Genomic DNA, 22,653 nt, shown 5'->3' with positions numbered 1-22,653 from the left:
GGCTTGGACCCTCGCGAGGGTCTTGGGTGTCTTGCTAATGAAGATGGCCGTACGGTCTGCTGCTTAACCACGCTGTGGGCCGCAGGCAGGCAAGTCTGTGGACCCCCGTTCCCAGAACGCCGATAGATAAGGCTAAACTTCCTCGTGCAGACCGAAACAGGAGCACAAAACACAAGCTCCCACAAGGTGAGCGCGCACACACGAGACACCAGACTCAACACGCATGCCCTAGAACATGATGCTCTTTTATTGATTTGGGGTCTTCCTTTTTTTAATAAACACACGGAGAGAGAACTAGCTGCTGCTTACAAGTGTGGTTAGAGCAGCATGGATGCACAGGAAGAGCGAGCTGGCCAGCATCCAGCATGGCAAACATGCACCTTGCAAGGCACACATGAACCAAGCACACCATACTGGCACCCGCACACACGAGCCCACAGTGTCGCTCAGCAGTAGTAGAACTTCACGGAACATCTCTGAAGAACATGACGTATACATGTAGTGGGACTTCGTGGAACGTCTTCGAAGCCAATCACAAATTTGACTGTCAAAAACAATAGTTATGCACAAAGTTGAACTGAACTTTTAACACACGAATTGAAGCCATGAACAAACTTTAACAAAAAAATTACCTGTTCCCAGCAGCAGCAGGGGCAAGCCATGGTGCGAGACACATAGCTGCGCACAGATAAAAGCAGAGGACAGGAGGGCGCACTGGTCCTGTGGCGGCACCAAGCGAAGGTGCGTCACAATTTTCCCATGTAGCATCGTATTTGCCATAGCCATCAGTAGACAAAGAAACAAATTGTATGAACTATGTACAAGTAGAACTACCAAAACTATGCAATTGTAGTGCCAAAATGGGCTAAATCTATGTTTGTACATACAAGCTATATACAAACACTAATTTTTGCAGAAACATTAGCTAGCTGATATACACATGAGGCACTGCACATATGGTATCCTGTCTTTGAAGTAAACATGAAGTGCAGCCCATGTGTAGCAAGTCAAGGTTCTGCTGTAGGTAGCGGTAGCCTAGTGCTGAGTATATCTGAACCCACAGTTGCGGTCATAACTGAACCTTTTAAACAATTATACTTGAACGTCTTAGAGAAACAACAAGGTAAACTTCGATAGATGTACTCTCGCGCATGGGATGAGCAAAAGTTTGGGATCTAGCCGCACGGTTAATTTCATTGTTCCAGCAGCAGAGAGTTCCCATCAGCTGCACATAGAAGAACGCCACATCCAAGAGACATCTGCAGAGCTTGGGAGTCTCAAGTTGCTGCTCACAGAACAACAAAATTAAATTTTCCACCGCACAACAGAGCAAAAAAAATTATGATGAAGGTTAACATCATCAACTAAGAAGGTCATCTTTTGGTCTAAGGCCAAGGTGGGAAGGGGATGGCCGGAGATGCATCATGCACCTGACCTTCTCAACATCAGACCTTCATGGTCGGCACTGTGGCAATGGCTTTTTCAGTTTTCTTCTTAAAATGGAGCTATTTTTTCCTTTTCATTCAAATTTTGAACTTCTGTTAATTTTTTTACATCATCATCAACATCAATATCTCTAAATTACAGGAGTGGAACCACTTGAACTTCTGTCCAAAACTTTTCTGGACTACAACCTAGACAATCAACAGCAGCGCCACATTACCCAACTTCTTCTGCGACGAGGGAAAGTTTGAGGCTACGGTAGGGAGAGGAGGGTGGCCTCACCAGAGCAGTAGAGATAATTGGGAGTACCTCACCGGAGCATCGGAGAGCCACGGCGGCTTGCTCCCACTGGCCCTAGGTGGACAGCATCCTGTCGAGGAGGAGGGCCTCCAGCAGGGCTCCACGCAGAGGAGGGGACGAGATCCAGCAGCCCACCATGGATCCACCATTGGGACTGATGGAGCGCCGAGCTGTCGGCCGGTGGAGGCGCTTTGGGTAGGCGGCGGCGGCGTGTGGGGATCCTTTGGCGCAACGGTGGCGTGTGGGATCCAGGTCCATGCGGTGCACACGGGAATCCATAGCCCCGTGGCCGCGCGCCAGGATCCTAGACCGGCGACGACATCTGGGGTTCCAGGCCCTGGTGGCGGCGTGGGGATGCGCGTAGGATTTAGGGCGCTGCTGCGCCGATGAGAGGGTGAGGAGAAGGAAGAAGGAGAGCTTAGAAGCGCGGCCGCGGGGGTCCGGCCGTCGCCGGCAAAGGATGATGTGAGGTCGGTCGAGCTGGGGCGAGGTCGGCGGCGCGCCGGAAGGAGGCGGCGTCGGTTGGGGCGGGCCGAGGTCGGCGGCACGCCGGAAGGAGGCAGGTCTGTGGCGCTGGTTCTAGGAGGAGGCGGGGGAGGCGGCGCCAGAAGGTCGCGCCATGGCGGGATCTCGGAGGTCGCCGTGGCGGCAGGGCATCGGGGGGAATGGGGGTCGGGTGGGAGTGTGGGCAGTTCGTGGCCTGGTGCGTGGGTGTTTTTTCTTTTCTTAGTTGTTAGTTTTGCAAGTTCGGGGATATCAGATCGCTCTCTATACTGGCCGTGATCCTAATAACTATGTTTTTGCCATCCGGAGCATTGTCACCTCTTTCGTCTGATGTCACTTTAAAATCTGTGTAGCATCTTCTAGGTCTGCCATTGATTAGTCTTCCAGCTGTCTATTTATACTGAAACGAGTTCATTAGCCCCAAATAATACCAATATTGAATGTTGATACTATGTATACACATGGATCTATTTTCGGGGAATATGTTCTAAGTTCATGGGGAACTCCTTTTAGGTATAAGTTTTAATCACCAACCATCTTTTTTTACTATTATAGAAAGTTAGAAGGTACAATACTTTTATACTATTAAAGAATCTTTTTGGTTAAGTATCGATGATCTGACATTATGATACCTTAAGTTTGACACATAGTCTTCTGGGATCGTATTAGTGTGATCATTAGCATGCTCATTAACTAAATCCTGATGGAGGAATGATGGTAGCATAGTCTTTGCACAGATCACGAGGCATGCATTGAACGGAGATTACATGGGGTGGCACTATCACCCATAGGGGTGGCATAGTCACCAGGTGTTAAAAAATCCACACTAATATATATTAGTACCAGGTGTTAAAAGACCATAGGGGTTTATCAACATTGCGAAGATAAACCTTGAGGACAAATCAATGTTGAAGACAAACCAAATATGACGATAATGCAATCATGACGCCAAATGAAAATCTTCGAGAAAGTTTGGTGGTGGCGTTACTCACCGTATATGAAGTATTAGACCCAGACACGACGCACAATTATCGTGGCGCTCCGAAGTCAAATTCCGCGTTAATGTATTGACACTTAGAGGGTAAGTCTTCATTAATTGAAGATATACATTACTTCGTGTGTTGCACATCTAAGTCATCAACATGCATAAGCATTAGGATGTGTGTCCATTCACAGGACATTCGAGGATTCTAAGATATTTAGCTCACACCGCAGCTTGCAAAATCTTTTCTCATCCAAGGGCTTTGTGAAGATATCTGCCAATTGCTCTTCAGTGTTGACGTGAATGATATCAATGTCTTCCTTCATGACATGATCCCTGAGAAAATGATGACAGATTTGAATGTGCTTTGTCTTCGAGTGCCGAACTGGGTTGTTGGCAATCTTGATGACGCTTTCATTATCGCAGTAGAGTGGCACATGCTTCAGGTGGATGCCATAGTCCTTGAGAGTTTGCTTCATCTATAGAAGCTGAGCGCGGCAAGATCTAGCAGCAATGTATTCAGATTCAGCAATGAAGAGTGATACAAAGTTCTGCTTCTTTGAAGACCAACAGACAAGAGATCGTATAAGAAAGTGACATGTTCCTGATGTGGACTTGCGATCAACCTTGTCACCAGCATAATCAGCATCTGAGAATCCAACTAGATCAAACTCTGAGCCCTTTGGATACCATAATCATAGTGTTGGGGTGTAAGCCAAATATCGAAGAATTCGCTTCACAGCTAAGTGATGCGATTCCTTTGGTGCCGCTTGGAATCGGGCATACATGCAAATGCTAAGCATTATATCAGGCCTAGATGCACTTAAGTAGAGTAAAGAACCAATCATGGAGCGGTATACCTTCTGATCGAACTCTTTACCATTGTCGTCGGGGCCCAATTGGCCTTTGGTTGGCATTGGCGTCGTGTACCCTTTGCAGTCTTGCATTCCAAACTTCTTCAGGCAATCTTTGAGGTATTTCTCTTGTGATATGAAGATGCCATTTCTCTGCTGACGGATTTGAAGACCAAGGAAGAACTTCAGCTCACCCATCATGGACATCTGATATTGCTCTTGCATCATATGCTCAAACTCATCACTATATCTCTTTTCAGTGTAGCCGAAGATAATGTCATCCACATAGATTTGGCATACAAACAGTTCACCATCATATGTCTTCGTGAAGAGAGTGGGATCTAGAGAACCAGGTTTGAAGCCTTTGCTCTTCAGGAAGTCTTTGAGTGTGTCATACCAAGCGCGAGGTGCTTGTTTGAGGCCATACAGTGCCTTGTTGAGCTTGTATACCATGTCAGGACGCTTTGGGTCTTCAAAACCAGACGGTTGTGCAACATACACTTCTTCTTCAATTTTGCCTTTGAGGAAGGCACGCTTTACATCCATTTGGTATATAAGAATGTTGTTGTGGTTGGCATAGGATAATAGTATGCGAATGGCTTCAAGCCTAGCCACAGGAGCAAAGGTTTCATCGAAGTCAATCCCTTCAACTTGTGTGTAACCTTGAGCAACGAGACGAGATTTGTTTCTGACAACTTGACCATGCTCATCTTGTTTGTTGCGATAGATCCATTTGGTGCCGATGATATTGTGCTTGCGAGGATCAGGACGCTTTACTAGCTCCCATACATTGTTCAGCTCAAACTGTTGAAACTCTTCTTGCATAGCTTGAATCCATTCAGATTCCATGAAGGATTCATCAACTTTCTTGGGCTCAGATATAGATACAAATGCAAAATGCCCACAGAAATTTGCTAGTTGTGTTGCTCTTGAACGAGTGAGTCGACCAGGTGCATTGATGCTATCAATTATCTTTTCAATCTGGACTTAATTTGCAACACGAGGATGAATTGGACGAAGATTTTGCCCTTGCTGATCATTGTCTTCATCTTCAGCATTGGCTTCAGGCTGAGTAGTGTCTTCATGTTGATTAGGTGCAGAAATGATGATTTCCTCTTCAGTTCGTTCCTCGGTAGGTATGATTTCTCCAGTACCCATTAGCTTGATAGATTCACTCGGTGTAGCTTCATCTAGCACATTTGGCAGGTGCTCTCTTTGCGAGCTGTTAGTCTCATTGAATCACACGTCCACAGTTTCAACCACTTTGTAGTGAAAGAGGTTGAAGACTCTGTAGGAGTGCGAATCCTTTCCGTAACCAAGCATAAAACCTTCATGTGCTTTCGGTGCAAATTTTGAAGTGTGATGTGGATCCTTAGTCCAGCACCTAGCACCAAAGACTGAAATAGCCGACGTTTGGCTTCTTACCAGTCAGGAGCTCATATGATGTCTTCTTTAGGAACTTGTGAAGATAAACACGGTTGATGATGTGGCAAGCAGTATCAATGGCTTCAGGCCAGAATTTCCTTGGAGTCTTGTACTCATCAAGCATCGTACGTGCCATCTCAATGAGGGTTCTGTTCTTGCGCTCCACGATGCCATTCTGCCGAGGTGTGTATGGAGCAGAGAACTCATGTGTGATGCCCAATGTATCAAGGTAAGTGTCGAGGCCAGTGTTCTAGAATTCTGTGCCATTTTCACTTATGATGTGCTTGATCTTGATGCCATAGTTGGTCATGGCACGATTGGTGAATCATCTGAAGACATCCTGCACTTTAGTCTTGTAGAGAATTATGTGCACCCATGTATATCTTGAGTAATCATCAACAATGACGAAGCCATAGAGGCATGCAGTGGTAGTAAGGGCAGAGTAGTGAGTAGGGCTAAATGAGTCCATGTGAAGCAACTCGAAGGGACGTGTTGTCGTCATGATTGTCTTCGAGGGATGCTTGGCCCTAGTCATCTTTCCGGCTTCACATGCACCACACAGATGATCCTTCTTGAACTTGACGCCCTCGATGCCAATGACATGCTTCTTGTTTGCGAGAGTGTGCAAGTTCCTCATGCCCTAGGCTCCAATGCCAGAGCCAGCACTCTGAAGCTTTTGCTAGAAGACATACGACGAGCTGTGGTCCCGCGGAGAAATCTACCATATACAGATCGTCTCTTCAATACCCTTCGAAGACTAGAGATTTGTCAGATTCCATAAGCACAAGACAACGATATTTTCCAAATATCAAAATCATGTTTAGATCACAAAGCATTGAGACAGTCATTAAGTTGAAACCAAGGGATTCAACAAGCATCACTTTATCCATGTGCTGATCCTTTGAGATTGCAACTCTACCTAGGCCTAATACCTTGCTTTTACCGGTGTCAGCAAATGTGTGTGACTTTTGTCAGACAGACGTAGGGTTGAATCCATAAAAAGACTTTGATCACCAGTCATGTGGTTAGTGCATCCACTGTCCATAATCCACTCAGTAGCCTTCGGAGCCGTACCCTACAATGCAGTTAGGGGGATAGGCTTCACGAAGAGAAGTGTGAAGCATAAACATTTGACGAACAAGCATACTATCAAAGTTCAGATCCTTGTTAGGGTAGATAGGATGATTCTCAAGAAACCTTGGGATGAAATACATAGTAAGACCATTTTGGCACTTTATCTTGCATCCCACAAGATGTTTTAGGTCCCCAACATTAGCGCCTGAAGCTTTTGATTTCCGGTTGGAGACCTTTCCCCGCAAAAGAAAGTTAATTCTTCTTAACCACCCACATCTTTAGGGGTGGCTTAGAAGCAATGAGTCTAAGTGCAACATCTGAGAATTTTGGCTTTGGAGCCCTAGCAAATAGCCTTGCAGGAGGTGAATAATACTTATAAGAATAAGCAGAGAAGTTCTTGGTCTTATGAACATAGCGGTTTGATGAAACACACTCATATTCATAAGTCCGAGTATGGTTTTCCTGCAAAACATTGGCGTTAGGGTGACCACGAGGGGTCCTCGGTCTGTATGAAGCCTTTGAACCATATGAAGACTTTGGTCTGGGGTTTGTCTTCTTCCCATGTGGTATCATGATAACATTCATAGGAAGCTTCTCAAGACAACTTTTGGGCATCCAGATCTTCTTCATAGGTGGTCCATTCCTGCAGTTAGTACCAATAAACCAGGCAAACACTTCACCATTTTGATTCTTAAACAGCTTAGAATTTGCATCAAAGGATTCATCAATGATAATAGGGTTAGCACAAGTGAAACCAGATAAGGTAGATGGATCCACTGAAGGTCCCTTTGCAACAACCCATGTGGTTTTGGGGTACTGCTCAGGCTTCCAGTATGAACCATCAACGTTCATTTTCCTCTCGAACCCAACACCCTCTTTCCTAGGGTTTCGGTTCAGAATCTATTTCTTAAGGACATCACATAGTGTCTGATGCCCTTTGAGGCTTTTGTTCATCCCTGTTTCAAGCAATGTCTTCAACCTAGCATTCTCATCAGCAATAGTAGCGGTATCCTTAGAAGAGGGGTTAGAAAACACATCAGCAGTTGAAGATATTGCAACATTGGCAGCAGTAGAACATTCAGCAACAGAGACAACATTATCATGCTCAAGACATTTTAAACATGGTGGCACAAAGTCGACCTAAGCGGAACTGATCTTTTGGGCGCGAAGTGAATCATTCTCCTTTTGAAGATCTTCATGAGACGCTCTCAGATTCTCAAGTTCTTGATTCCTTTAAAGATAATCGTAGGAAAGCTTCTCATGAGTAGCTGAGAGTGTTTCATGACGACTTTCAAGTTCTTCGTACTTAACGTGAAGATTTTTAATGTCTTCAATTAAGGATTGAGTTCGATTCATTTCTGCGTCCAACATGTCATCGCTTTTGTCTAGCAACTTTTGAATATGTTCCATAGCAGTTTGTTGTTCAGTTGCAATTTTAGCAAATGTCTTGTAGCTAGGTTTGGATTCACATTCAGAGTCATCTTCACTAGATGTTTGAAAGTAAGCATCGTGTGAGTTTACCTTGGCACCTCGTGCCATGAAGCAATAGGTCGGAGCAGAGTCGTCCTCATCATCGGCTTTAGCATCGGCGACATGACCATTGTCTTCAGTGTTGAAGATGGACTTGGCGGCGAATGCCGAAGCTAGAGCCAGGCTTGCCACGCCTGAATCAGACTCCTCCTCAGACTCCACCTCCGCCTCCTCAGAAGTAGACTCCTCCTCTGAATCCATCTCCTTGCCAACGAATGCACGAGCCTTGCTAGATGAGCTGTTCTTGTGAGACGACGACTTTGAGGATTTCTTCTTCTTCTTGTCGTCAGAATCATATTCCTTGCTCTTCTTCTTCTTCTTCTTCTTCTTAGATTGCTTGTCCCATTGAGGGCACTCAGAGATGTAGTGGCCTGGCTTCTTGCATTTGTGGCATGTTCTCTTCTTGTGGTCACGAGTGGAAGCCTCATCATTTTTTGAGCTGGATCTTGAAGACTTTCTGAAGCGATTCTTTTTGAAGAACTTCTGGAACTTCTTCACGAGCATAGAAAGCTCCTTTCCAATGTCTCCAGGATCCTCAGAATTGCAGTCAGATTCTTCTTCAGATGAGGAAACAACCTTTGCCTTCAAAGCACGAGTTCGGCCATAGTTGGGGCCATAGATGTCTCTCTTCTCAGATAGCTGGAACTCGTGTGTGTTGAGTCTCTCAAGTATGTCCGACGGACCGAGATCCTTGAAGTCAGGGCGCTCTTGTATCATCAGGGCTAGGGTGTCAAATGAGCTGTCAAGTGATCTGAGAAGCTTCTTCACGATTTCGTGCTTGGTGATCTCAGTGGCGCCAAGAGCGCGAAGCTCATTTGTGATATCAGTGAGGCGATCAAATGTGAGCTGGACATTCTCATTGTCGTTTTTCTTGAAGCGGTTGAAGAGGTTATGAAGAACATCAATCCTTGAGTCTCTCTGAGTTGAGATGCCTTTGTTGACCTTGGACAGCCAGTCCCAGACCAGCTTCGCTGTTTCCACTGCACTCACACGGCCATACTGTCCTTTGGTCAGATGACCACAGATGATGTTCTTGGTGGTCGAATCCAGTTGAATGAACCTCTTGACATCAGCAGCGGTGACACCTTCACTGACCTTGGGAATGCCTGTCTTGACGACATACCAGAGGTCGACGTTAATGGCTTCAAAATGCATGCGCATCTTATTCTTCCAGTAGGGGTAATCAGTGCCATCGAAGACTGGGCACGCAACGGAGACCTTGATTATCCTTGCAGTCGACATAGCTAAAACTCCAGGTGGTTAAACCGAATCACACAGAACAAGGGAGCACCTTGCTCTGATACCAATTGAAAGTGCTAGTTATCGACTAGAGGGGGGTGAATAGGCGATTTTTATGAAAGTTTTCAAAACACGAGGTCTTTGAAGACAAACAAATGAAATGAACCTATTGATATGCAGCAGAAGATAGACTACACTAGACAAGTCATAGTCAAGTAAGAAATGTAGTGAAAGCATGAAGACTATCATCAGCTAGGTAGTATGGATCAGGATGGAAGACAGTATGAAGCCAAACAGGAAATAGTCTTCACTCAGTGAAGTCAATCAGATGAGACAGGCAAGCAATGACTTCACAAAGACAAAATGAAAAGGGAAGTGGGGGATAGAACCAGTTTCTTGGTGAAGACAAGGATTTAGTAGACCAGTTATTGTGGCAACTATACGTCTGGTTAGGAGGCTGAGATTGAACTCAGAAGACCGCGTCTTCACCTTATTCCCCTTGAGCTAAGGACACCCAGTCCTCGCCCAATCACTCTGGTAAGTCTTCAAAGTAGACTTCCAAACCTTCACAGACTTCGTTCACCGGCAATCCACAATGGCTCTTGGATGCTCAAAACGCGACGCCTAACCGGCTGGAGGATTCACAGTACTCAAGTGTAACAAGTCTTCAGGTCACGCGGACAGAAAGACTTCAGTGATGCCTAACACTCTTTGGCTCTGTGTGTTTTGGGCTTTGTCCTTGCAAGGATCTCTCTCTCAAAGGCTTCGGAGGTGGGTTGCTCTCAAACGACAAAAGCCGTGCACTAACTCTGAGCAGCCACCAATTTATGGTGTAGGGGGTGGGCTATTTATAGCCATGAGGCAACCCGACCTGATATATCCGAAATGACCCTGGGTCACTAAGGAACCGACACGTGTCCAATGGTCGGATTTCAAACACACACGACAGCTTTACTTGGGCTACAAGCAAAGCTGACTCATCTAGCTCTGGATAAGATTTGCTCTCATTGTCTTCGCTCGAAGACAAAGGATTTTGGTTGAGCATCACATCAGTCACTCCGACTTTGTTCACTGGGACCCCACTTAACAGTACGGTGGTTCCTATGACTCAATAAAGAAGAAAAGGAAACTACGAAACAACTATGTCTTCGAATCCACAGTCTTCAAGTGACTGTCTTCACATGTCATAATCTTCATCGTGAATGTCTTCACGAACCACCATTGTCTTCAATGTCTTCACACATTTTTAGGGGTCATCTCTGGTAGGTAAACCGAATCAATAAGGGACTACTATCTGTGTTATCCTGCAATTCTCACAAACACATTAGTCCCTCAACCAAGTTTGTCGTCAATACTCCAAAACCAACTAGGGGTGGCACTAGATGCACTTACAATCTCCAAAAGATAGTTTCAGTGTGCAGGTTTAAGCACGCTAGTAAAGCAAAACAAGTGGAAAGGTGTGTTAACTGCAATAGGCCCAACATTTAACAACAAGCAAACATAGTCATTCAAACTGGTATTGTGCCGGTCTAAGTACACTGGTTATTGTTAAATAAAAATGGAAAGGTGTGTTAACTACAAGATGCTGCAACTAAATGTAGTCATTCATAGTGGTATTGTTGAAACTGGTATTGATGAAATTGAACTGCACAGTTCATACTTGCACATATAGAACATCACATTGTGAATAACTGGAATAAACAAGGCATACTACGAACAACCAAAGATAGCATTCGAAACTGGACATATGCTAACTACAAACAACCAAACAATCAAAAAACTTTAAAAGAGGCATATGCTAGCTATAACATGCTTAACAGCAAGCAAATATATATGCATTCCTATCGGTATGTTTAAAACTAGATTGATGAAATGTACTGCATAGTAAATAATTGCAGATATAGAGCATCACATTATGAACAACTGAAATAAACAAGGCATACTGTAAACAACCAAATGTAGCAATTAAAACTAGACATATTCTCACTACACTACAAAAGAGACTCGACAAAACAAATCATGGGTTCCCCCCTGTGAAGAGGCACGACAAAACAAATCATGGGTTTCCTCACTTGTCACAAATGGGCTCGTTCTCGTGGGAAGAGCTCGGACCCTGGATGCGCTCCATGTTGTCGCAGATGGGCTCCTTCCTCTTGGAAGAGCACGACTATAGGGTGCCCTCCCTGATGTCGAGACGGGCTCTTTCCCCTTGGAAGAGCAGATGGGTTCTTTCCCCTTGGAAGAGCAGGAGGGGGTGCCCTCCTCGTGGTCGCCGTTGATGAGGCCTGACTTGGAATCTGTGGATCCCAAGCCAGCGTTGTAGAACGTGTCCTTCAGAAATGAAAAAAGGGGCTCGATGGCGATGTAGGATGGCAAATTCTTGACAGCGAGCCAGAGGAGATCAGTGGCGGGGCCATGGCTGAGATCGACGGTGGTTTAACCCGAGGAGTTGGGGGTGGGCCACTTAACCTATGACATAGCCCACCTCAGGCCGTCACTGTCGACGACCTTGATGTCGTAGTCGGCATCCGCGACATACCCACATACTCTAGCCCGTTGATTGAGTGTCTGTGGCTAGTAATGGTCGTCAGCTTCCTCGGCGACGTCGGGCGAAGAGACCGCGATACACCTCTTTTGGGCCAGTCGCTCCTCGAGCTCCACGGAAGCGTAGCCGGGTTTAGGCTGCGACGCTCTGGAGTGGGGGATGGGGATCTGTGGGAAAGGGGGCGTTTGGCAGGCGTCATCTAAGAAACTTAGGGTGGCCTGGGTATGGAGATCGGTGGGTAAGCTGCACGGGCAAACCGATCGATGTTGACAATGGAGGCCTTGCGGCGGCGGCGGCGGCGGCGGAGACCTTGCTAGGGTTTCGAGCGAGGGAGTGTGTGTGTGTGTGTGTGTGTGCGCGCGCCCCCCCAAGGAGGTTTTGGTGTGTGTGTGTGTGTGGAGGGGGGCAGGGGTGTGTTTGAGGAAATGACGCGCTCCTAAAATTTTACTACGCGGGAGTCAAACGCGGGAGTGAAATGCCAGGGCTATTGAAAATTTGGATGATGGTGCATCGCACACGGTCCAGAGATAACAACCATGTGTTATGAAATAGAAAAACCCTCGAGGCAGGCAAATATTTTCGAGGGATGCATGCGGGATTGGGAACAAGAAACATCACACACGATGGAAACATAATAACCGTGTGTTATCAAACAGAAAAAGCTGCAGGCGGGTAGATATTTTTGAGAGGGGAAGCCTCGTGGAGCCCAATGTACTATGCGGATGTGCATGACAGGGGCACCGGCGTGGCACACGGTTAGTGTGAGTGAACCGTGTCTGTTGCGTCATCGGACTTGTCTAATGTTCATAAATTTGGCGAAAAATGACACGGGAGAGGGTCAGAACACGAACACACTTGCATGTGGACCAAATATATGTAAGAAAAGGGTGGTTTGATGTTCAAATACCAAATGCAACTTCGATGTGGCACCTATCTCGCAAAGCGCACGGTATTGCTTGCCCCCTTGTATCGGCACGAAGGGAATCCTAAGCTATGAATGCATGCCCCCCAACCGAGGTTCACCTAGCAAAGTGCGAAGTAGCAGCCGCCCCCACACACCCACTTTTAGTCGGCGGGCCAGAGAAGCATCTCACCAAGATGGATCGTAAAACGGACCAAGAATAATCCACCGTCGTACAACTTCTGTCTTGTTGTTGGTGAAAGTGATGGCCATCCATGCGACCCCGGAGATGGGCTAGCTCGCCAATAATCACGCAAGTAGCTAGACCCCAAAGACAACCACTGCATGCGTGTGGCCCAAACATATGTATGGAGAGTGTGTTTTGAATACACAATGGAACAACTTTGATGTGGCACCGTGCTTTCAAACCAGAAATCCCCACACTGAGTGAGGGTTAGGTTGACGATGCATATGCATGTCACACCACACTTCAAGCCGATGACGGGAATTCATGCATGCATGTGTGCATAGTATGCGCTCAAACTTAATTAGGTCTGGATCTCACCATGACCTATACTACGATAACATGAACCAAAGGAAGAATCCGCCACGGTAACCTATCTTGTTGTCGGTCAAGGTGATCATGGATCTCCACGTAGGCCCACGAATATATAGGCTTGTCGCTGATAACCACGCGAGGGAGTGTACCATTCGAAGACAACCACTACATGCATATGTATGGAGGTGATGCGTGCATGCATGTTTGAATACCATTTCATAGCATTGATGTGGCGCGTGCGTCGAAAATCATACAATCCCGACACAGAGCAAGATCGGTTCATGACATGTCGTTGTACTAGCCACTTCTACTCGATGGGAGGGATTCATGCGTACACATGCATGTGTGTGCTCAAACTGTATCATGTCATCCTAGAGCATGACCTATATATATATATATCGTATTACAAAAAAATAATAATTCCCTCCTAAGTCAAATTAACCTCTCTCGTTGTCAGGCAAAAAGTATTGATGGACCAAGCGGGCCCACAGATGGAAAGCATTGATATCGCTGATAACCGCTTAAGTGGGTGCGAGAGGACAACCACTGCCGCTTTGCATGTGGGCCAAACATATGTTGAATACCCAAAATGCACAACTTTGATGTGCCACATGCCTAAAAAACCATAAAGTCCCCACACAAAGCGAGGTTCATGAAGCGTGCTACATATGATGGTCCCCTTCCCCCTCTTTGATGCATACTATATGCTTCTACCGTAATACAACCGAAAAAGAATCCTCCTCGACGGTGAAATTAATTAACCTCTCCCGATGTAGCTCAAAGTGATGCATGCATCGACGTTGGCCTCGTGGTCCCACAGATGGAAGCATCACACATGAGTGTCCTAGCTAGGATAACCACCGCCTGCATGCATGTGGCCCAAAGAGGTGTTGTGTGATGTTTGAATAGCCAATTTCAGAACTTTGATGTGGCACGTGCCTCGGAAACTGAAAAGTTCCAACACTGAGTGAGGTGCACTTGTTCACGGACGCGTACGTATAGTATATATGCCAGTCCCCTCCCACCTGTTTGACGCGTACTATATATATACTCCCACCATAACACAAACAAAAGAGATTCTACCTTGCTGGTCAAATTAACCTCACTGCCGACTGTTCATCAAAGTGATGGACGACGACCTCGCGGGCCCACAAAAAGTGCCACACGAGAGTATCGAGTGTCGTGTAGGACAACCACCGACTGCATGTGGCCAAAACATGTATGTATGAAAGGGTTGTGTAATGTTTTAAATAACGAATTCACGACTCTGATGTGGCACCTGCCTCACAAAACAGCCAACCCACACGGTGACTCACAACTCGTAGTGTACTGCGCGCCACCCGCCACCCCCCAGTCGCACACACCCACACACACACACCGCGAATCCACCGCAACTATGATGCATGTTAAATTATCCCGCGGTGAACATATGTTACCAAAGGAGGGACGTTTTAATTTAAAAAAACAGAGATCATTAAGACTTTTTAGTACATTGATTGATTTTCTAGGGGTATAATGTGCAAAAATCAAATTTGAGCTACATGCACACGTGACAATGCACCTAAATGGATTGCAAAAGCACATGTGTTTCACTCGGTGCATGTTTACTCCCCGTGCAAGAAATTTCAAACATTGAGAATCTTGATTTTTAAATTTAGTACATCCAAAACTTATTTGAAGTTCATGAAACTTATCGTATTGTCATATGGACACCAATACAAAGTGGCATTGTACTTTTTTTTTCAAATTTGAGACCAGTTTTGATGTAATCTTTATCTTCTTACGAATGGGAGATTATTAATAATTGGGAACCAATATCCCAAACAGATTATTTATTCGAACCGTGAGCGTTAGACCAAGAATGGATACGTGACATGCTTCGGTTAAGCAATAAAGCGGCAGCATTAATCATCCAAATAGAAAAACAGTATACGTGCCGCCACGCGACCCGTGTGCCGTGCGAGCAGGCGTGAGTTGACGGGATGCATGCGAGCAGTCCACCGCGCAGGCAGATCGGGAGGCTTGCGTGCAGGTGTGTGAATTGACAGAGGCGTGCTCACTGTGCAGTGTCATCGAGAGGAGTGCGATTAGCTGTGTGAAATGACGGCAGGCATGCCAGCAGTCCGGTGCGCAGGCTCACCGGGAGGCGAGCCAGCGATTTGACCGTCGTCTGCCTCTCTCCCACTACTCCATATTAATGGTGTGCCCGACTGGCCGCATCCCCCATCCTTGCCACACACGCAATCCTCTCTCTCCGCTTGCATCCTCGATGCTGCTCTCAGTCCTCAAAGCTATCAGTGTATGAGGATGCCGCCGAAGCACCCCATCGGATGGAGTGGCGACGCCGGGGCTGCTGAAGCACCGGAGCACGGCGTGGATATGGAGACAGAGGTTGCCGTCACCGCCGATGAGGTATCGCTGCACCCTAACATCGTCGACGGCGTCGAGCTTCCACAACCGGAGGCAGAGTTCCACACCGACTCTGGTGATGACTCAGGCGACGACCCCGGCGACGACTCCGACGACGACGGACAACTGGTTAGTCATCTATACCCATTTATGTGTCAAATAGATCCTAGGGTTTCTCTGGTTACTCCTGCCTCCCCCTTTTTGAAATAGAAATCCTATGGTTATGTTCTCCCAATCCATGAAATCTGAGTAAGTTTCATTAGATCCGTGTAGTGTATTGATTGTTTGAATGGTACAAGTCATAAGTGATTAGTTGTTTCATCTGTGCAAATGATTTCTGCTAGTAATCCGACTAGGGTTAGTGTTCGTGCTAATAATTCCTAGCCAAGACTTGACAATTGATTTTGAATGACCTACATATATGTTTGTGCCATTATTTTCTTCAAGATTGGTATGTACATAGATGACTGTGCTTAAAAATCAAACCATAATCTCTGGATATGTATAAAAAAATAGCAATAAATTCCTAATCCTATTTCACGGCGTGTAATTATTGATTTGATGCCAAATTTGTTTTACTATTTGTATAGGTGTTGTCAGACGATGTGGACAACAAGGATGAAGATGGCCAGATGAGGTACAAGAGGCAAATCCTGAGGGAGCTTTATGCGGGAATGCATAACAGGCGTATTAGGACCTCGGACGGCGGCTATCAATGCCCATTTTGCAACCACAAGCTTCATGACGCGTATCGAAGTGTTCTAGCACATGCAAGAGGATGGGCCGTTGGCTCCTTCAAGCAAAAGTATTCTCATAGGGTGGCGCACGACGCGTATGCCGAGTACCTGGAGAAGCTTCAGGATCGTGCCGGCAGATGAGATGAGATGTGGGATCGAACTATGTACGCTTGAGTATGCTTAATGACGGTTGAACTATGTACTTATGGTTGAACTATGCTTGTGTATGCTTATTATCTATGTCTGAGTATGTTTACCCTCGAGTATTACCCTCTTGTATCTCAAGAATATCACGGAACTACATAACTTCTTATGAGTTCTTCATCAACTATTATTTCTTGTCGATTCCAAATTTCCACGGGTTCTAAGTTGTTAGACACTCGAGAACACTGATAACTGATTCGAGTCTACACTTTCCCTTTCATTATTTTGTTTAAACTTTCTTGTAACCTATCATATCTGAGCAGAGATAATTCCCTGCTTATGTAAACACCTAGGTGTACAAACTCTGTCAGTAAGACCTTGTTACTATTGTTGATGAAATTTTGGTAGCCACCGATGGACGAGAACTTTGCCTATTGGTCACCCTCGTCTTAACGACCAGGAAAATGGTTCTCTTCGTCCCTCGTCCTTGGTACCAATGTTGTTGCCAACATAATTGACATGCTATCCTCTGACATGCCTTGCTATCATGACCGTGCAAAATGATTAGTGCCTTCCTGCTTTTAACCCACATGGTGGGCCCATAACCCACAGATCCACAGGATCGAAACCCGACTCTCCTGTACATCCCTGTCTTCCAAAATTGTTCCTCACGCTTGGCTTCGTATGTAATTCACGAGCCACCTTCCTGCGATCTGTTCTGGTATCAGACACAATACTTATTCCCATTGCTCTGAACCCCTTTCACCCTTTGTTTCAGGAAACGAACGATTGCCTACCCGGTTGAAACTTCTTATTGCACCTCCTTACCTTGCTCTCGATGACTTTCTTGAATTTCAACTCGAGAGATGCCTCTATGCCACGTTCAATGAGATACCCCAGTTACCTATCTTGTGTTGAGCTCCGTCCTTCCCGAGTCTTTCCCCTTACTCCACCCTTTAAATCTCGGGACAAGATTTCTTGTAGTGGAGGAGAATTGTGACACCCGGATAATCAAGCTACAGTCCACTTTTAAGGGTGCCATGTTATCACTCTTACTGTTGCTAATCCTCATTTGATCCGAAACATAATTCAAATCCAAGTTCAAATTTGAGTCCAACTTCAAATTTAGTCAAACATGAAAACTAAAATGTTCGAATAATCCTACAAATTCCCCTGATCATCGTCATGTTGAAACCAACTTCAACTGACTTACTAATAAATTCCTAGGAAATTTATAAAGTGGTCCAACATCCTATTAAATGACCTTTTCAATTTCAAAAAAATGCTTGAACAATTCCATTGGCCAAGAAACTTTTTAGGCAACACCACAATGTTGTTCCTGAACCATTTTGCTAAGTTTCACTTTCAACAAAAATCATTTGATGCCTTGTTTCCATCCAAAACAGAAGATATCATTTTAATAGAAAATAAAAGAAATAAAATTAGAGAAAAGGAACCCCCCCTTTCCCCACCGGGCCTCAACCCCGCTGACCACCCCCACAGGCCGGCCCACCCCGTTGCCTCCTTATCCCCTCCCACTCCAGTAACCCTAGCCCGCTACACCATACTCCCCCCGATCCACCTCTCCCTCTCGCTCTCTCGATCTGGATCGAGAGATCCCCCTCGCCTCCGCTCGACGCCCCTCGTCTCTGCACCGGTGGCGCCGACGCCGTTCGACCCCGCCGGACCTCGCTGAACGCCTCCCCGTTCCTGCCACCACGCCAACGCCCCTCGCCGAGGCCACCTCACCGCCGACCTCGCCGTCCCCGTCCTCCTCCCCATTCCTGGATCTGGAAGGTCCCTCGACGCTGCCACCGGCCGCCTCGACGATGGAACCGCTGCTCCGGCCCCTCCCCGAGCATGCCTTTGCACACCTGTAGGGCTGGTGAGCTGTTACGCCCACGATGCGGCTATATCTCCCACGTGTCGAGGCACGACTTAGAGGCATAACCGCATAGTGGTTTTGTCGCAAGAAGGGTCATCTTCACACAATCCCATGTAATGAACAAGAATGGGATAAAGAGTTGGCTTACAATCGCCACTTCATACAATACATAAATATTATTCATACATCATCAAAAATACAAACATATAGACCGACTACGGCCAAAATCCAGATGAAAATAAGACAACCCCAAATGCTAGATCCCGATCGTCCCAACTGGGCTCCACTACTGATCATCAGGAAAAGACACATAGTAACGACCACGTTCCTCGTCGAACTCCCACTTGAGATCGACCCCATCATCTGCACTGGCATCAACGGCACCTGCAACTATTTTGGTAGCATGGCAATAGAGCGAACAACTAGCAAAGCAAAGATAGAAGTGATTTCGAGGGGTGGTCATCTTGCCTGCAAGGTTCTCAGAGTTGTCGAAAGCTTGATCCTCATAAGCGTACTCAACAGGTTCCTCGTTCACGAACTCGTCTCCCGGCTCTACCCAAGACAAGAACACAAACAAACGGAACCACAATCAACCACGAGAAAAGCACAAGCAACATGATGCAAAGCATGTATGATATGCGAGATATGATATGCGATGCATATGCCTGCTCCGGAAGGAAAATGATGAACAAGGCAGCAACTTGGCAAACCAAGCATGCCACTGGAAAGGTGAGATGATTTTGGTCGAAATCGATATAAAGATCACCGGAAACGGATGCACGGTTTGCAAATGGCAAGCAAAACAAGAATGACACGAATCTGCGATTAACAGCATGATAGCACTTAAAATGCAACAAGTAGCAATGCTACAGCACTCCAACATAACAATAACGCACATGGCAGTAGTCTACAGGAGATGCTTGACAAAAGATGAACACTGAGCTACGGCTATTCACAACATAACAAGCTCAAACAAGCATGGCAAAAGCGCAAAAGATAACAGGATCACAGACAGTGAAAAACAGGACATGGCAGAAAACAGCATCAGGTAGCAATGCCCAGAGCACGCAAACAACATGCTACATGAACTTAACATAGCAAAACAAGACATGGCGGTGTTCTACTAAATGCACATGACAAAAGTCCCTTACTGACCATAAGCCAAAAAGGATCAGAAGATATGATGGCAAGCATGTAAACATAGCAAGTTTCGTTAACAGGTTTCAGACTTAGCAGAAAACAGAGCATGGCAGAAACAATAATATGAAGGCCTCTTTGTGAGCTTGATGCACTCAATACAGAGCAATCCATGACAAAACAAGCATACCTACAGCAAGATGGCATGTTTATGAAGCTATCCGTGGCAAGAACAAAAGCATAGCATGTATGGATCAACTACAATAAGCTTGGCAAAATTGCATATCATGTTAAGAATCTGCCAGAAATATTTTATAGCAAAAGTAGAGCAAGATTTAGTCATGCTATATCACTCCATAATTGCAAACAAGGGCAGGAATGAATCAATTACAACTATAGCTACAAAACATCCTTACTGGACATCACCAAAATATGCATGGATCTCTCTGTAGCATCAAGTTTACATGGCAACAAAATAACAGCAGACATGGACTTAGAGAAATCACTAAGTCCCTGAAATCAGAAACATTTCGGAGCCTACTTTGCATGCTTGTGCTAGTCACCACAGAGATCACAAAAGTACATCACATACACCCTTGGAGAGATGGCATGTCATACAACAAAACACATGTAGAGCTCATGCCCATAAGATGCACAGATTTAAAGATACAAAAATGACAAATCTCCAAGTTCTGTTAAGAACCAGCAGATAACAGCAACTAGCCCTCTTCCAACAGAGATTTGGGCATCAAGATGGCCTCTAATAAACATGGTGCAATTGAACAAAATGTAGAGCATCACGAGGCGAATAATTTGACATATCACACGCGCGAATCGGAGCTACATGCAAGAAGTTACGCACTGAGGAACATGAGCACTTATCATCAAAATCGAAAAAACTTGGGGAAAAAAGGGGGCTCGGGTCAACCTTCCTACAGTGCCCGCACGGATCTGGATCGGGACTGCTCGAGGGGCTCGGGCTCGGCCTCGCCGGCGACGGCCGGAGGAGAGGGAGGAGAGGCCGGAGGGAGGAGGAGGTGAGGCGGACGGCGGCGGGGCACGGCGCGCCGGCGGCGGAGGGTGGCCGCGGCGGCGGATGGCGGCGCCGGCGCCGGAGAACGGGCCGTGCGGCGGCCGGCGGCGGCGGAGGCCGGCGCGGGAGGCGGCGGGCGAGCGCGGGCTCGGGCGGCGGCGGATGGGCGGTTTTCGCCCACACGATCGTGATCGAACGACCTAGAGCATGGAAGAGAGTTTGGTGGGTTTTGGGCTGGTTTTGAGGGGTTTTTTTGCTGTACACTCAAATGGACTTTGCGGATGCCCGGTTAACCGTTGGAGTACCAAACGACCTTCAAATGGAACGAAACTTGACCGGTAGTCTCCGGGTGGTATATTAAGGCCACTTGACAAGCCTCGGTCCATTCCGAGAAAGTTTGACACCCACACAAGAAAGTAAACAAGAGGGGTGCGGAGGAGATAGGAGCGCCGGATTGCAAAACGGACAACGGGGAAAATGCTCGGATGCATGAGACGAACACGTATGCAAATGCAATGCACATGATGACATGATATGAAAAGCATGACATGAACAAAAGCAAAACGAAAAACAAAACCCGACCACGGAGGGAATATCATAACACATAGCCGAAAATGGCAAGAGTCGGAGTTACAAATATGGCAAGTTACATGCGGGGTGTTACAACACTCCACCACTACGAGAGGATCTCGTCCCGAGATCTAGGACTGAAAGAACTCCGGATATTCAGAACGGAGATGGAACTCGCGTTCCCAGGTGGCTTCCTGGTCGGAATGGTGCGACCACTTCACTTTCAGGAATTTGATTGACTTGTTGCGAGTCTTGCGCTCAGTTTCTTCAAGAATAGCAACGGGGTGCTCATGATAAGACAAATCTTCTTGGAGGTCAATCTCTTCGAAGTTGATAGTGCGCTCAGGCGTCTTGAAGCACTTGCGGAGCTGTGACATGTGGAACACATCGTGCACGTTCGCGAAGTTGGAAGGAAGCTCAAGTTGATAGGCGAGGTCGCCTCTTTTGCCAATGATCTTGAAAGGACCCACGTATCTAGGGGCAAGCTTCCCTTTGATACCGAAGCGACGAGTGCCTTTCATTGGAGAGACGCGGAGGTAGACATGGTCTTCGATCTCGAAAGCCAAATCACGGTGCTTACTATCATAGTAGCTCTTCTGGCGCGATTGCGCGGCTTTGAGATTATCACGGATGACTTTACACATTTCTTCAGCTTCAGTGAGTAAGTCATTGCCAAGAAGTTGGCGTTCACCAGTCTCTGACCAATTGAGAGGAGTACGGCACTTTCTGCCATAGAGAATCTCGAATGGGGCCTTGCCCGAACTCGCTTGGAAGCTGTTGTTGTAGGAGAATTCAGCATATGGAAGACAATCGTCCCATTTCATGCGAAAGGAAATGACACAAGCCCCGAGCATATCTTCAAGAATTTGATTGACTCGCTCGACTTGGCCACTAGTTTGAGGATGGAAAGCTGTGCTGAAGCGAATGTTTGTGCCCATGGCCTTCTGGAAGGAGTCCCAGAACTTAGAGGTGAAGATGCTTCCACGATCTGAAGAAATCAATTGTGGAATGCCGTGCAAGGAGACAATTCTGGAGGTGTTGAGGATATAGACCTGGGGGTCACCCGCCAGGAGGGCCGGGTTACTCCAAGGATCATTACCAGAAGCCCGGAGCTAAGTTTCAGGATAATGGGCTAGAGATGGGCAGAGACCCGGATATGGCTTAAAGCCCGTAGTTACAATCATTGTTATAGTAGACTTGTAGTGTAAGGCAAGTATTGTTTTAGAGCCCGAGCCGGACACTCTTATGAGCCGGCCGGGACTCTAAGGGCTGCTGGGCGTCAGCCTCCCTATATAAAGGGACGACCCGGCAGCGGTTTTGGGGCGACAACGATCTCTCCGAGAGCCGGGATAAGTGTTTAGCTCCCTGGCGATCGTAACCCT

At 46.5% G+C, this 22,653-nt stretch overlaps 1 protein-coding gene across 1 annotated transcript in view; it reads right to left on the bottom strand.

Annotated features, from left to right (window-relative positions):
* Positions 1-214: 214 nt before the first annotated feature.
* LOC123142576 (mucin-2) overlaps positions 215-22,653 on the bottom strand; it is a 153,716-nt gene continuing 131,277 nt past the window's right edge. The window contains exons 2-4 of the mRNA XM_044561432.1: positions 1,753-2,528; positions 633-720; positions 215-544 (exon numbers count right to left, since the gene is read on the bottom strand). Of these exons, the coding sequence (XP_044417367.1) occupies positions 533-544; positions 633-720; positions 1,753-2,528 (876 nt within the window). The 3' untranslated portion in view covers positions 215-532. The remainder of the gene's footprint in view (positions 545-632; positions 721-1,752; positions 2,529-22,653) is intronic.

Source organism: Triticum aestivum, chromosome 6D, assembly GCF_018294505.1.
Source record: "Triticum aestivum cultivar Chinese Spring chromosome 6D, IWGSC CS RefSeq v2.1, whole genome shotgun sequence".
Classification (NCBI taxonomy): domain Eukaryota; kingdom Viridiplantae; phylum Streptophyta; class Magnoliopsida; order Poales; family Poaceae; genus Triticum; species Triticum aestivum.
Note: the sequence above shows the minus strand (reverse complement) of the source record. Positions and strands in the feature narration are given on the sequence as shown.